Source organism: Hemiscyllium ocellatum, chromosome 24 (assembly GCF_020745735.1).
Source record: "Hemiscyllium ocellatum isolate sHemOce1 chromosome 24, sHemOce1.pat.X.cur, whole genome shotgun sequence".
NCBI classification, from domain to species: domain Eukaryota; kingdom Metazoa; phylum Chordata; class Chondrichthyes; order Orectolobiformes; family Hemiscylliidae; genus Hemiscyllium; species Hemiscyllium ocellatum.
This window is the reverse complement of record NC_083424.1, coordinates 3,841,713-3,856,732: the sequence shown is the minus strand read 5'-3', so window position 1 is coordinate 3,856,732 and position 15,020 is coordinate 3,841,713. Positions and strand designations below refer to the sequence as shown.

At 39.6% G+C, this 15,020-nt stretch overlaps 1 protein-coding gene across 3 annotated transcripts in view; it reads right to left on the bottom strand.

Moving 5' to 3' along the window:
- Positions 1-15,020, bottom strand: part of sfswap (splicing factor SWAP) — a 123,494-nt gene that overhangs the window by 83,939 nt on the left and 24,535 nt on the right. For 2 of the 3 annotated variants that reach the window (XM_060843368.1, XM_060843370.1), the window contains exons 8-9: positions 6,814-7,048; positions 3,585-3,716 (exon numbers count right to left, since the gene is read on the bottom strand). In XM_060843368.1, coding sequence (XP_060699351.1) covers positions 3,585-3,716; positions 6,814-7,048 — 367 coding nt within the window. The remainder of the gene's footprint in view (positions 1-3,584; positions 3,717-6,813; positions 7,049-15,020) is intronic. The other variant, XM_060843369.1, reaches the window with a different exon arrangement.

Below are 15,020 nucleotides of genomic sequence, written 5' to 3'. Positions count from 1 at the left end.
TAATTCTAGAATGCTATTAACATTCTGGATGTAAGCTTGCTCGTTGAGCTGGAAGGTTCATTTTCAGACGTTTTGTCACCATACTAGGTAACATCAGTGAACCTCTGGATGAAGAACTGGTGGCATGGCCCACTTTCTATTTGTGTCTTTAGGTTTCCTTGGGTTGGTGATGCCATTTCCTGTGGTGATATCATTTCCTGCTCTTTTTCTCAGGGAGTGGTAAATGGGATCCAAGTCAATGCGTTTGTTGATAGAGTTCCGGTTGGAATGCCATGCTTCTAGGAATTCTCGTTCGTGTCTCAGTTTGGCTTGCCCCCAGGATGGACATGTTAAGACCATAAGACATAGGAGTGGAAGTAAGGCTATTCGGCCCATGGCTGATGGGCATTTCAACTCCACTTATCCGCATTCTCCCCGTAGCCCTTAATTCCTCGTGACATCAAGAATCTATCAATCTCTGCCTTGAAGACATTTAACATCCCAGCCTCCACTGCACCCCCTGTGGCAATGAATTCCACAGGCCCACCACTCTCTGGCTGAAGAAATGTCTCCACATTTCTGTTCTGAATTGACCCCCTCTAATTCTAGGGCTGTGTCCACGGGTCTAGTCTCCTCGCCTAATGGAAACAATTTCCTAGAATCCACCCTTTCCAAGCCATGTATTATCTTGTAAGTTTCTATTAAGTCTCCCCATAATCTTCTAAACTCCAATGAATACAATCCCGGGATCCTCAGCCGTTCCTCGTATGTTACACCAATCATTCCAGGGATCATCCATGTGAATCTCCGCTGGACACGTTCCAGTGCCAGTATGTCCTTCCTGAGGTGTGGGGACCAAAACTGGACACAGTACTCCAAATGGGACCTAACCAGAGCTTTATAAAGTCTCAGTAGCACAACGGTGCTTTTATATTCCAACCCTCTTGAGATAAGTGACAACATTACATTTGCTTTCTTAACCACGGACTCAACATGCATATTTACCTTTAGAGAATCCTCGACTAGCGCTCCCAGATCCTTTTGTACTTTGGCTTTACGAATTTTCTCACCATTTAGAAAGTAGTCAATGCTTTTATTCTTTTTTCCAAAGTGCAGGACCTCGCATTTGCTCACGTTCAATTCCATCAGCCATTTCCTGGACCACTCTCTCAAACTGTCTAGATCCTTCTGCAGCCTCCCCACTTCCTCAGTACTACCTGCCTGTCCACCTAACTTCGTATCATCGGCAAACTTCGCTAGAATGCTACCAATCCAGGATGGGTGTGTTGTCCCAGTCGAAGTGGTGTCCTTCCTCATCTGTATGTAAGGATATTAGCAAGAGCGAGTCATGTCTTTTTGTGACTAGTTGATGTTCATTAATGAGGAAGGACACCACTTCGACTGGGATAACACACCCATCCTAGGACATGCCAAACAGAGACATGCACGAGGTGTGCAGAAATCTTTTCTTCAAGACTCATGAAACTTTGGATGTCTTCTTTAGAATGTGCTCATGGCAGGGTCATTGAATACTTGCATTTGAAGGAAGAGGTAACTAAATTCTTGGCTAAAGGGAGTCAAATGGTTATTAGTAGTAGGTCCTAAGTGGAGTTAAGGCCACAATCAGATCAGCTCTAGTCTTAGTAGATATCGAAGCAAACTCAAATACCTGCATGGGCCAGTCTGCTCCTAAAATGTGCATGTGAGTGTGTGTGTTTGTGAATGTGTATCTGGGGTGGTGCTGCAAATTGTGGTGTAACAGTATTGAGCGTGGAAGATGTGACGATTGCTTAATATACTAGTTTTGCACAATTATTTATGGGTGTCAGAGAAACTCTGTACATAATTCACCAAGTGAGGAAAATTCAATTCAAGAATCGACAAGGTGGGTTGTCCTTTCTTACAATAAGTTTCTTACTTCTTTAACATCTACTTCCATCGTATCAGCTGAAGGAACGTGACAGGAGGCATATTCTGCTAAATTCAACAATGATTATGAATATAATTGTACTGTTTATCCGCCTATGGTACATTATTGTAATCTCACACAGCTGACTTGTATGGAGGCTGCCTTTTATATACACAATGAATCTATTTCAAAAAACCTTCAATTTGACACATTTCAGGTCACTTCATTTTAGAATATAAATACTTGAAGCAAATTCAGAAATCTGTTTGTCACATATTTTGCAAAACATGAAGAAATGTCTAACACATTATAAATGTACAGATACAAGGTTCTGCACGTTGCCACCACTGAATGTTATAAATTTTACTCGACCCAACAACCACAACCATCATGTTGCCAACCATCCCACTGTTCTTCTTCTGAGGATGTCAACTCTTGCAGGCCACTGGTGCCTGTGGTCCTGACAGTAACCTGCCAATGAGTGTTCTTCATGTGTAATTTTGACAGGTTAGCCTTGTTCAATCCTAAACAAATGGACACCTTCCAGCAGTAGCCACCAAACAGCATTCAATTCAGGGAAAAGCAATTTTTTTCTTCATACCTCAATGAGCCCAAGCTCAATGTTTCAACTGCTGTCAGTGATAGGGGTGACTCACTAAATTCAAATTAGGTTAATGATAACCTAAGTTATAATAAGGATATACAAATGCCTCTCAATCCAAGCACACCTGATCACTCTAAATGAGGTAAAACACCCAAAATTACAAACTCTCTCCACATAAGCTAACCCTGTATTGAACTTATAATGGTGTCCATAAACTGTTTAATCATCAATGCCCATATTTCCCCACCTTGTTTTCAAATTCCATTTCCTACCGCACAAAAGCCAACGTCAAACACTGAGACAAAATATTTCTGTGCATCTGCAGTCTTGTAGGCTAACCATTATGTGAGTCTTTAATGACTGATTTCACAATCACAAACAAATCTGGAAACCTCGCCGCACGACAATACTCATTCCTTTCATCATTTAAACTATTCAAACAATTGTCTCAATCTTCTTTATTCATCAAAAGGACCAACCATAGGACCTTGGAGCAGAAGGTCTTCAAGCCTGCCATGCCATGCAATATGAACATGACTGATCTGGTAGTGAACTACTCTTCTCTCTGCTTCCATAATCTCTTGACTCCCTCGGCCATCAAAATCAGCCCTGAACAAGTTTAAAAGTCCAGCCTGCACTGTCTTCTGGGAAAGAGAATTCTACATTCTAATGACCCTCTGAGAAAATAATTCTCATTTCCAGCTATCCTTATAATGCAAAAATGGAAATCGCAGAATAATCTTAACTACGTTTCTTTACATCCTCTCTATTTCATCTATATCTTTTTAAACGATAAAGCTGTCACAGTACTCCATATGTATTCTAGAAAATGAGCTAAAGTAATTGATCCGAATATGTGATCAAATGCCAGGCACTACACCCCAAGATTTGATTTAAGTCCCAGTGCATGGTTAGTGAATTTTCAACCATTACACAAATTGGTTCTGCTTTCCTAACGAAAATCATTTGTCCATATAAAGTATATAATTCTGGAGCTATTACTTATTCAATTGGCATTATAAAAGAATGATAAATGGAGTGTAAATCATAAGCAATGCAACAATTTTTAATTACTTCAAGATGATCTCTCACCGTGTATCATTCTTGTCTCTTACACTGGTTTCAAATTTGGTTCCATTCCTGGCTACATATTCAGCCAGCTTGTCAATAACTGGTTGAATATCAGGTGGAGGAGGAATAATGACAGGAACTACAGTCGGGGCACTGAAAAGTACAACATAGGCAAGTTAGACAAATAATGCAGTATGTAAGGGCACAGGAATGGTGGCACATTGCAATCTTCATCACGAGCTACAACAAAAAGTATAATGAATAGCAGCCTCCATTGCCAAAGGTACCAAACAAAAAAATCTCTCCCTCCAAATGGTTTTTACAAGAAATAACCCACGGTATATATCATAATTGCTAGTTACAGTTGCCTTTTATAATTCCTGATTCATAACCTTTGGTACTGTTCAGACAAAATCAAAAAGGTTATTATTTTATTACTAGGCCATTATTATGCCACAGCTAATGTCTGATGCAGCATCCTTGACAATAGTCAGTGACACAGTCTCTCTCTTCCCACCATCTTCCAAATTGCTTTCCTGCTCTTGACTCTGTGTCACTGGGAGAATTTTAAATTCTTCCATCTAACAGAAGGACTATTAAATGGTGCAGTTCAGTACTTGCACTCCGTTCCTGCTCTGTGCCATTTTTTAAAAATCACAGTGCAGCTGCTTGCTTGATGCAGGTATCTTCACTAATATATGACCTATGAGCACAATTTAACGACACAATAAGCTGGGAGGTCAACTCCAAACAAATTCCATCAAGGCTGAGGAGAGACCAAAAAGGTACTTTTCTAGCTCAGCTTTACGGAGGCATGAAGAGCAAGTTCTGCTTCCTTCAAGTCTTTCCACTCATCCTGTGACACTCATCAAGTGACCACCAGACCAGATGAATTTTGCATGCCAGTAGCCAGCCAGGTTCCCCTTCAGTCTTGTTTTGGTGGAAACTGATCATTGTCCAACGTAGCAGACCAAACAAGCAGTTATTTCTTGAGCTTCCCATGGAAATTCCTATGAATGACTTTCCACCGATCAGTTAAAATTCCCGTTTATGTATATGCTTCTGGTGTCTTAACTTCGCTCAAATCTTTGCACTGCACTTTTCAATGAAATAATTTCTTCCATCACTGTTTGCATTCACTTCCTTTCCTGCTCTGACCACCACTCTCTTTCTGTCTTGCCCTAATCTGCTTATTTGATTTGCATGAACTGCTTTTTTCTATAATCTTTTTTCGAGCTCAAAATCTGCATGAAGACTGCAGTCCACAAGAATCAGGTAGTGGGTTTAGGCAGTGATAAGGTGTCCAGGATGTAGTGGAACATACAAAAATGAGAGAAGTGTTAAAATTGTGAAGACAGCAACTGGAGGTGGGGTATGGGGTCACAAGGATGAGCTAGGAATATGCATTCCAAACAATGTTCTCTCTAAGCTGCACAGCTTCATTGCTCACAGGTTCCGTGAATGCTAATCATCTGCCAGGGTATTAACTTTCAGAAGATGCTGCTACATGCAAACCTTGGAGGACTGTGCAGCAGAAAAATAACTAGAGGGAACATTGTTGAGAATAAGATCTGGGTAAGAGATAGGATTTTGGGGCAAGTAGACAGGCAAAGTTGTACTACAGAAGTTGTTAATACTTTTGGGAGTGGCAGGAGCACCAAGAGAGGAGAAAATAAACTAGAGCAATACTAAAGATGGCTAAATTACCATAATTAGCTTGGAAATTTCAGATTTAAGAATTCCTTTGGACTTTTGAGTTTGAAGAATTGTGGAAAGTTGGACGTTTTTGCGAAAAACAATAAGGCATTTGTTTAAAGTTGACATTTGCTGGAAGTCCCATGTTTATGTCAGCTGTTGGCTTATTGCAGTTAGGTTGCATCTTCTGATTTAGACAGAGTAGATTTTTCAATTCATGGTCAGCCTTGGCAAGGAAAATAAGTCTTCAGCTCAGCTCTCCTATTTCTAAAAAACATCTTGTTGTGGGTTCAGTGTGGTACCTGGAGCTCTAGCCCTGTCCAAACTATACTCTACTGAACATCCAGATAAATCCCTGATACTGAACTTTGTCAGCAACCTGCACTGGCAAAGTTCCGAAAGACATGTGCTCATGTTTGGTGACACTTGCCTTTGTGTTCTAGGACATCAGACTGAACAGCCAGCTGAACATTCAATACCTTATCCATTCTTTTGTCTTTGAGAACGGACTTATTGGTCAAATGTGTTTTTAACCCACCAAAGAATCTCTGCATCAAGAAACCTATTTTTATCCCCTTACATGGTGGTTGTGTGCGTGCATGCATGTGCGTTTATTTCTGTGTTTTTGCTTTATTTAAAAGGGCGAACATTTATATTTTCGTGACTGCATTGGAGACAGTTCAGAGAAAATTCACTTCATTAATTCCAGGAGGTGAAAGGCCTTTTTTTAAAAATGAGGACACATTGAGTTTAAAAGGATGAGAGGAGGTTTAAGTGAGATATATAACATGTTAAAAGGGATAGGTAATGTAGATACAATGCGGAGGTTACTACATGTGGGGCAAACTAGAATGAGAGATTATAATGTCAGGGGTGGCAGATTTAAAAGAGGTGAGGAGAAATGAATTCTGTCAAAGATCATGAATTTGTGTTTTACAAGAAAGCAATAGTTTGCATTAAAGAAATCTATTTAATGGATTTTTTTATGTTACGTCTAATATAGAGAAAGCATACAAATGGCCTGATTGGAAACTGGGTAACACATTTGCACTTATGTGGTGATCCACATAGTAATGGGACTAGAGAAAGACAGTGCACTCCTCCCATTTCAATGATAATGTTAGGCCATTTCAGTCATAGAGATGTACAGCACAGAAACAGACCCTTCAGTCAAACTCGTCCATGCCGATGATTTAAATTAATTGACATTTTCATGAAAGTTAATATATTCCAAAATAATGCTGCAGACCTAGACAAAATGCTCTCCTGTCTGAGTCCCACTTTAATATTCTTTTCTCCAATAAAAACTCATTTTTTAACACATTGTATTGTTAAAGTAAGTTTTTCCTGATATATAACGTAGCTTGCCTCAGCTCTATGGAGGAACTTTAACTAGCCACTTATTAGACAGATCTAGTGAAAAACAAAGACAGCATTTCAATGTTTTTAACCTAAATGTAGGATCCACTGTAATTAGAGCTCAATAGTGTACATAACAAAGGAAACTAGATTAGGATCAAATGTACATGCATGATTAAAATTTCAAATGTCCTACCTGACTGTAACTGTTGAAGAGGAAGCCTTGGTATTAGTGCTGTCACCTTCCGAGTGTGGAGGAGATGCGGTTCCGGATGATGTTGATACAGATGCCCCTGTTGTAGTTGGCACAGCCATTTCTGAAGATAAGGTGCTATAATAACCAGAAACTTCCATTCCTGGTGGTGGTGGTGTTAGACAGTATGTACCATCAGGCATCATGTAATATCCATAATACATGGTTGTTACTGCTGCTATAACAAAATTCCACAATTAGTTCTCTTCCCATTTCACAATGTTCCAAAAAAATTAGAATGGAACAGTCATTCATCTTCATTGCTCATGCTTTTATTGAACAATACATCTTCAGATGCTTAACTATAATAATTTAAATAGTTTTAAATATTCATTAGATCATCAAATGAACAGATTAGATATCTGATAATCAATATATTCTATTAGACCAGCTACATCTAAAAAACTTAGCAAACTAAATTTAAGCTGAAAATTGATTTTTTTTGTTATTTCAATTTTAATTTATAAGTTAACCCTTAACAAATTAGTTTTGCATGTCAGGATTCAACTAACATTCTGAAACTATTTGCTTGATGTATACTATCTTATTAAATCAATTTGATTAACCTTCCAAGATGCGAAAGATGGATTGCATTTACTCAACTGGTCTTTCTGGATTTACTAACTGGTTTGAACCAAGTGCAGTGCTAAAAAATGACTAAGAATCAAACCTCATTAGACCTGTAGTAGAATCTATTTGCTCATGAAGTTGCTGTCACTTGAATTTTGAAGCAACAATCAATTCTACTAGAAAGCATAAATTTGTTAACCTGATTAGGCAGGGTTGCCGAGAACATTGTTTCCAAATCAGTTTACATGACAAGTAAATAGATAAGTAATTGCTAACATGCCCCACACAACCTAGAGAATTATTCCCCTGCCAATACTTCCTTAATTCTTGCAACACACCCATCCTGAACTGAAAAACATGGAAACAATAAGATCAATACCTTACATTCTGGGTAAATACAAACTAGACAGAGCATTGCATTACAGTGCATAGTACTTGTATGCTTCCATAATCTTAGAGACCTAAAAGTGAGACACAGAACATTAATAATGGGCCAACAATTGAAGCTGAGTATTAAGTAGAAAGTCCACAATTCTATTTAAGGCATTGATTGGAAGGGGTCAAAAGCTGATCAGTGGTGGAGGAAGGAAAGCCTACTTGTGCTGCTGAGAGAGAAAGATCCCATTTCACTGTGCATACCAAAATAAGCAAATAGCTGCAACAGACCATATAATTAAATTTTTCTCATGCAAATATTAACAAGCACAGAGATGGAGCCTTTTAAAAACCGGTCCACTGACAAAAAGAGTTCCTTATAATGCACCTTTCAACTTTAAACTTCTGAGGCAAGTTCACTAGAGTCAAAGTTTAGTGTAACTAATTTTCTTTTCCCCTGGATGATTTCTTTGATTTTACATCACAAAGAATCAGCCAGTGACTGGAATTACTGTGCTGATTTACAATAGAGCTTTCAGTATTCCATCTTCTGTAGAACCTAAGATTACAATAAATGAGAGGCTTAAAAATTAAATATTGGTGAGTTCAAAAGGATACACAGTGAGTCAATTCACTATTCCCACTAGTAAATAGCTATCTTACACAGCTCACTGTAGAGCATAGCTCATTAAATTATTTCTAACATGGTGTGCTCACCATAAATATTTCAAGTAGTGTAGATGCAATTCTAAGAGATAAGAGGGAAGCATTAGTTTAGTTTACATTACTTCAGTAAAGTTCTAACATGAACACTATGTGCCACAAGCTTCTATAGGGAGTTACCATCTGACCAGAATCAAAAGGGCAGTGCAAATGAAAAAAGCTGAAGAAAGAGAGGTCAACTCAAGGATCACCAAAAATTGGACCTTGGAGTCAAAACTATGAAGCCAGCAGCCTGTGGAGGTCAACCAGGCATCCTGCTGCATTTCAGAGGTATGGCTGAGTAAAATTGGCCACGTTAGGTCTCAGTGCACTCACATAGATTCTGAGGGACCAACAAGAAGGGACGGTAGTCCTCTTTCACATTAAATAAAGTAGGGCAAAGAGCTCACTCATCACAGGTAGGATCTATGAACATTTAGAGGGACAAAAATCAATTAGGGATTGTCAGCTTGATTTTGGGTCACTCATCACAGGTAGGATTTATGAACATTTAGATTAGATTAGATTAGATTCCTACAACGTGGAAACAGGTCCTTCAGCCCAACAAGTCCACACCGACCCTTCAAAGAGCAACCCACCCAGACCCATTTCCCTTTAACCAATGTACCTAACAATATGGGAAATTTAGCATGGCCAATTCACCTAACCAGCACATCTTTGGACTGAGGGAGGAAACCGGAGCACCTAAAGGAAACCCATGCAGACACAGGGAGAATGTGCAAACTCCACACAGACAGTCACCCGAGGCTGGAATTGAACCTGGGACCCTGATGCTGTGAGGCAGCAGCGCTAACCGCTGAGCTACTGCGCCGCCGTGGGACAAAAATCAAATAGGGATAGTCAGCACTGTTTTGTGTGAGGAAAATCATGTCTCACGAACTCGATTGAGTGTTTTGAGGAAGTTACCAAAAAGATTCAATGATGTCAGAGCAGTAGACATTATTTATTTGGATGTTAGTAAAACTTTTGACAGGTTTTGCACGGTAGCCTATTAGTAAAATTTGGTCACATGGGATTCAGAGTGAGCTTGCCAGTTTCATACACAACTGGCTTAATGGCAGGAGACAGAGAGTAATGGTGGAGGGTTGCTTTTTGGACAGCAGGCCTGTGATTAACGGTGTTCCACAGGAATTAGTTCTAGGTCCTCTTTTATTTGTCATTTATATAAATAACTTGGATGAGAATATAGAAGGCATGGTTACTAAGTTTGTGGATAACACCAAAATTGGTGGCAGAATAGACACTGAAGAAGGCTTTCTAAGATTACAAAGGGGTCTTGATCAAATAGATCAATGGGCTGAAAAATAGCAGATGGAGTTCAATCTTGATAAATGCAGAGTATTGCATTCGGTAAAACAAACTGGGGTAGGGCTTATACAATTAATGGCAAGGTCTTGGGTAGTGTTGTAGAACAGAGGGACCAAGGGGTGCAGGTACATAATTCTTTGAAGTTTGCATCACATCAGGGTGGCCCACATAAAAAGGCATTTGGCACACTTGTCTTCACTGCTCAGTCCTTCGAGTATAGGAGTAGGAAAGTCATGTCGAGGTTGGATAGGACATTGGTGAAGCCTCTTCTGGAATACTGTGTCCAGTTCCGGTCACTCAGTTATAGGAAGGATATTATAATGGTGGAGAGAGTTCAATGAGATTTACTAGGATGTTGCTGGATATGGAAGGTTTGAATTATAAACAAAGGCTGAATAGGCTAGAATGTTTTTTTAAACTGGACCACAGGAGGTTGAGTGGCGACTTGATAGAAGTTTATAAAATACTAAGAGGTATGGCTGTGTTAATGGTAGCTGTCTTTTCCCTAGGATGGCAGATTTTAAAGGTGAGAGGAGAGCGATTTAAAGAAAAGATATAAGAGGCAAACTGTTTTTACACAAAGGGTGGCTCGCATGTGGAATGAACTTCCTGACTGTGATGGATGCGGATATACTTAAAACATTTCAAAGACATTTGGACAGACACATGAATAGCAAAGGTTTGGAGGACATGAGCCAGGAGCAGGCAGGTGGGACTAATGTTCTTTAGGATTATGTTTGGTATGGACTGGTTGGATCGAAGGGACTGTTTCCGTGCTGTATGACACAATGATAGCTTCAAGTAGGACTGTAGAGCCTGACAAGCTAGTCAGAGACACCGCAGCATGGTGTTTACCAACTCAGAGCCAGATCCTTAAGCTAGACTGCAGACCATTCATTAACACATGTCTGAGCTAATATAGTTAAACATCACACAACACTTGGTTATAGAGCATCAGGTTTATTTGGAAACACTATCTTTTCACAGGCTGCTCTGTCATCAGGTGGCAATCACCTGATGGAGCAGCACTCCAAATGCTAGTGCTTCCAAGTAAACCTGTTGGACTATAAGCTGGTGCTGTGTGATTTTTCACTTTGTCCACACAATCCAACACCAGCACCTCCAAATCATGAGTTAACATAGCTTAAGTCTCTGTATTGCAAAACAGGTTCTGCCTGGAGGCCATTCACAAGTCAATTCATATGCAAGTCAGAACACAATGCAAGATAATGGAAATCAGCCATTCAGAACATAGTCATATGTGCAATCTTTAAAATTACAGCCATGTATGGGATTACATTCATAAATTGGATATTCCTAAATCAGAGTCACCTTGTATTTCAGGTACCAAGTGCATGTGGGACACTGTAGCACTAAGTTGTTCATTTTTACAAACAATCGTACAATGTGTAAAAGAAGGTTCAAATTTCTACACCCACCATTCTAACTTATTGACACAAGAAATATAAATCTAAAGAGGAAGATGCTACCCCTTCCCAGTGTATAAAAAAGGAGAACCAAACAAAACAAAGTGGCCAATTTTAGGAAAAATTCCCCACTCCCGAAGGAAATCAAGCAAGCTCAAGAAAACAAGTAATAATGATGCATCAGCAAAGTCTGCACTGCCAAAATTCCTCCTCCTCTAACAAATCCAGTCTAATTGGCTGTTTGTCGATTTAAGCTTATGTAAATAATTTCTCTTCAAATACATCTTCAATAATTCCAAAAAACAGTGACAATACAAATTCACATGACAACTCCCCACTGTACCTGAAACAAAAGTTCTAAATAAACAGCCATTTGACTTCATTATTCTCACTGCTGAAAACGTGTTGCTGGAAAAGCGCAGCAGGTCAGGCAGCATCCAAGGAGCAGGAAATTCGACGTTTCGGGCATAAGCCCTTCATCGACTTATGCCCGAAACGTCGAATTTCCTGTTCCTTGGATGCTGCCTGACCTGCTGCGCTTTTCCAGCAACACATTTTCAGCTCTGATCTCCAGCATCTGCAGACCTCACTTTCTCCTCCTTCATTATTCTCACAACAATTTAGTTTTTAAAATACCTTGCCAGGCCTAACTGATGTATTAGAAAACCAGCCCAACACCTCATCTTATGCGTTAAAGAAAACATATACAGAATACCTTCATTTGGTTTAATTTACAGATCAGTTAAATAACTGTGATCATAGTTGACACAAAAGGGGTCATTTAGCTCAGTTGGCCAGATGGCTGGTTTGCAAGGCAAAGCAATGCCAACAGTATGAGGTCCAAATTCCACATCAGCTGAAGGTTTTCTCTTCTCAAACTTATCTTTTGCCTGAGATATGGTGACCATCATGTCCTCTGGGACCATGGCAACTTTGGTTGGCATGGTGGCTCAGTAGTTAGCGCTGTGAGACAGCAGTGCAAGGGACCCGGGCTTCAATTCCACTCTTGGGTAAATGTCTGTATGGAGTTTGCACATTCACCCCATGACGGCGTGGGTTTCCTCCCACTGTCCAAAAATGTGCAGGTTAGGTGGATGGCCATGTCAAATTGCCCACAGTGTCCAGGAGTGCATATGTTAGGTAGATTAGCCACTGAAAAATGCGTTGCTGAAAAATCGCAGCAGGTCAGGCAGCATCCAAGGAGCAGGAGAATCCTAGAATCCCTACCATACGAAAGCAGGCATTTGGCCCATCAAATTCTCCTGCTCCTTGGATGCTGCCTGACCTGCTGGCCTTTTTCAGCAACACATGTTTCAGCTCTGATCTCCAGCATCTGCAGTTCTCACTTTCTATTAGATCAGCCACTGGAAATACAGGGTTATAGGGATGGGGTAGGGGGTTGAGTCAAGGTGGGCTGCTTTTCAGAGGGTCTGTGTGGATTTGATGGGCCAAATGCCTGCTTTCGTATGGTAGGGATTCTAGGATTCACCTTTAAAGCAAATAAGCATCTTAGATCAATCACATACTTGGATTTTGATAAGGCACTTTATAACTTGTCCATTCAATCAATCAGATCCTCAAACCATCCTGTAACCATTTTGCAATCAATCAAGGGAACAGGTGAAAAATCATGGGGAACAATTTTATCCCTCCTCACTTAACAGCTTGGGGTATCCCTTCTAAAACCATACATTGTGGAACCTTGTCTGAGGATTGATTGTAACTCAGACCCCTCAAAATAATTTCTGAATACGAAAAGAAAATGATAATTAGTTATACAAACCTTTAAATCTTTTGAACTTATCTTCCAGTAGCTCTGGCTCACTCTTGCCAACTCCCAACTTGCACAACTGAAGCATTGCTACATCACTCAGCTTTCAGACACCTACCCACACAATAGTATTTCAAGATCCAGACTAATGCAAGATCAAAAGAAGAAATCTCTGTGCAGCAAATCAAAGGAATGTGCACTTCAAAATATAGATTGTTGCTCCATTCTCAGTCTTCATCTTGTACCAACATGCTACCCCATGAAGAAACCATGTGAAAACACACAGCCAGTTTCCATAGGTGCTAATGGGCCCTACTGACAGAAGGCTCTATCACTTCTCCATTCTTTCCAAACCCACACTTATTGCTTCATTGCTAGTTGCCTTTCTTGATTTTATTTTACTTATTCTTTCATGCAAGCTAAGTATAACTGGCTGACCCAGTATTTATTAGTCAGAAACTCATTTCACTGTGACTGATGCCATTTCACTCAGGCTGAACAAACTGCGCACACCACAAATATTTGCAACCTAGTTAAGCTTCCTATAACACACTTTCTTCATCAACAACTTCATACATGTTGAGAGTTGAATACTCCAATACGTTTTAAATGCGCACCTCAACACCCTCAGTCAACCTCCCCCACTCTGCGCAACTTTCATAATTTCCACTTATCCAGAACAATGTTTGGTCCCAAACTAATTTTTACTTGTCCAGAACTCCCACACTCATTCAACTAGAGTGGTCCACACCTCAAAAGCATTCTTTCAACTCTTTTAATATTCCTCTACCTCTACAATCAGCTAAGCCCTTCAAGCAATTACATCCCACCTCAAGCCCATCATCATACCTTTACTAGGTTTGTTATTCCTTCTAATGTGCAGGAGGGTCTTCAAATATGAAATATACTTTATCAGTGCAAGATTGCATTGCAGCCAAAGTTAATTCATATCAAACCAGAAGAGGCAACTCAGAAATCAGTTGCATAAAGTATTTTTAGTGTAGTGGGACAGATGAAATATAATGGAAATACAAATGGAAAATGTTTCACACAAGGAAGATAAACTTGGCAAGTGATGTCACCCATGAATGGAACTGAAACCCTAACACTGTCATTACTGTTTAAGTTAAAAGAGGCTTATGACTCTTAGTTAACTTAATATTCAACAAGTCAAAGCACCACAGCAGAAATCAACCAAAACAATAAGCATGAAATTAGTGGAGATTATGCTCAAACCATAATATACCTTAGTCAGGTTGGATCTTGAGTATTCAGTCCAGTGCTGGTCAGGGAAAACACATTTTTTGGACATATGAAAAGCTAAAATTATGAGGAAAGGCTTTGACATTTAGGGAAATGGTGTTACAATCTGAAAAGTATGTGAGATATATTCTTCTTGAAGATAATCTGTATTGCAAAGTAAAATCCAGAAAGCTACTTCAAACAAAAAATGCTAGAGCGAGTCAAAGATTTAAATTAATGTGCAACAATCTTGAGATTGTTTGCATAAAGTTCTTATACGACTGTTCGCATAACGATGGGCCAAATCAATATTGCTGCATAACAAATATCTCCTGAGCAGCTGAACGCAAAAATTGGCAAAAGGGTTGGCAAAACAGCCTTCAAAGATGCTCCGCCATTCAATTAGATCTTAACTGATGTTCTATGTCAAAACATATTCTTACCGTATCCTTATATCCTTTGAATTCTTTCAAAATTATCAATCACAGTTTTGAACATACTCAAGTTGGGAAGGTGACGGCCCTAGTGGTATTATCACTAGACTGTTCAACGAGTGACCCAGTTCTGGGGATCCAGGTTCAATTCCCACCACGGCAGATGGTGGAATTTGAATTCAATAACAATCTGAAATTAAGAGTCTAACAATAACCATGATACCACTGTGATTGTCCTAAAACCCATTTGGATTACTAAAGCTCTTTAGGGAAGGAAGCTACCACCCGCACCTGATCAGG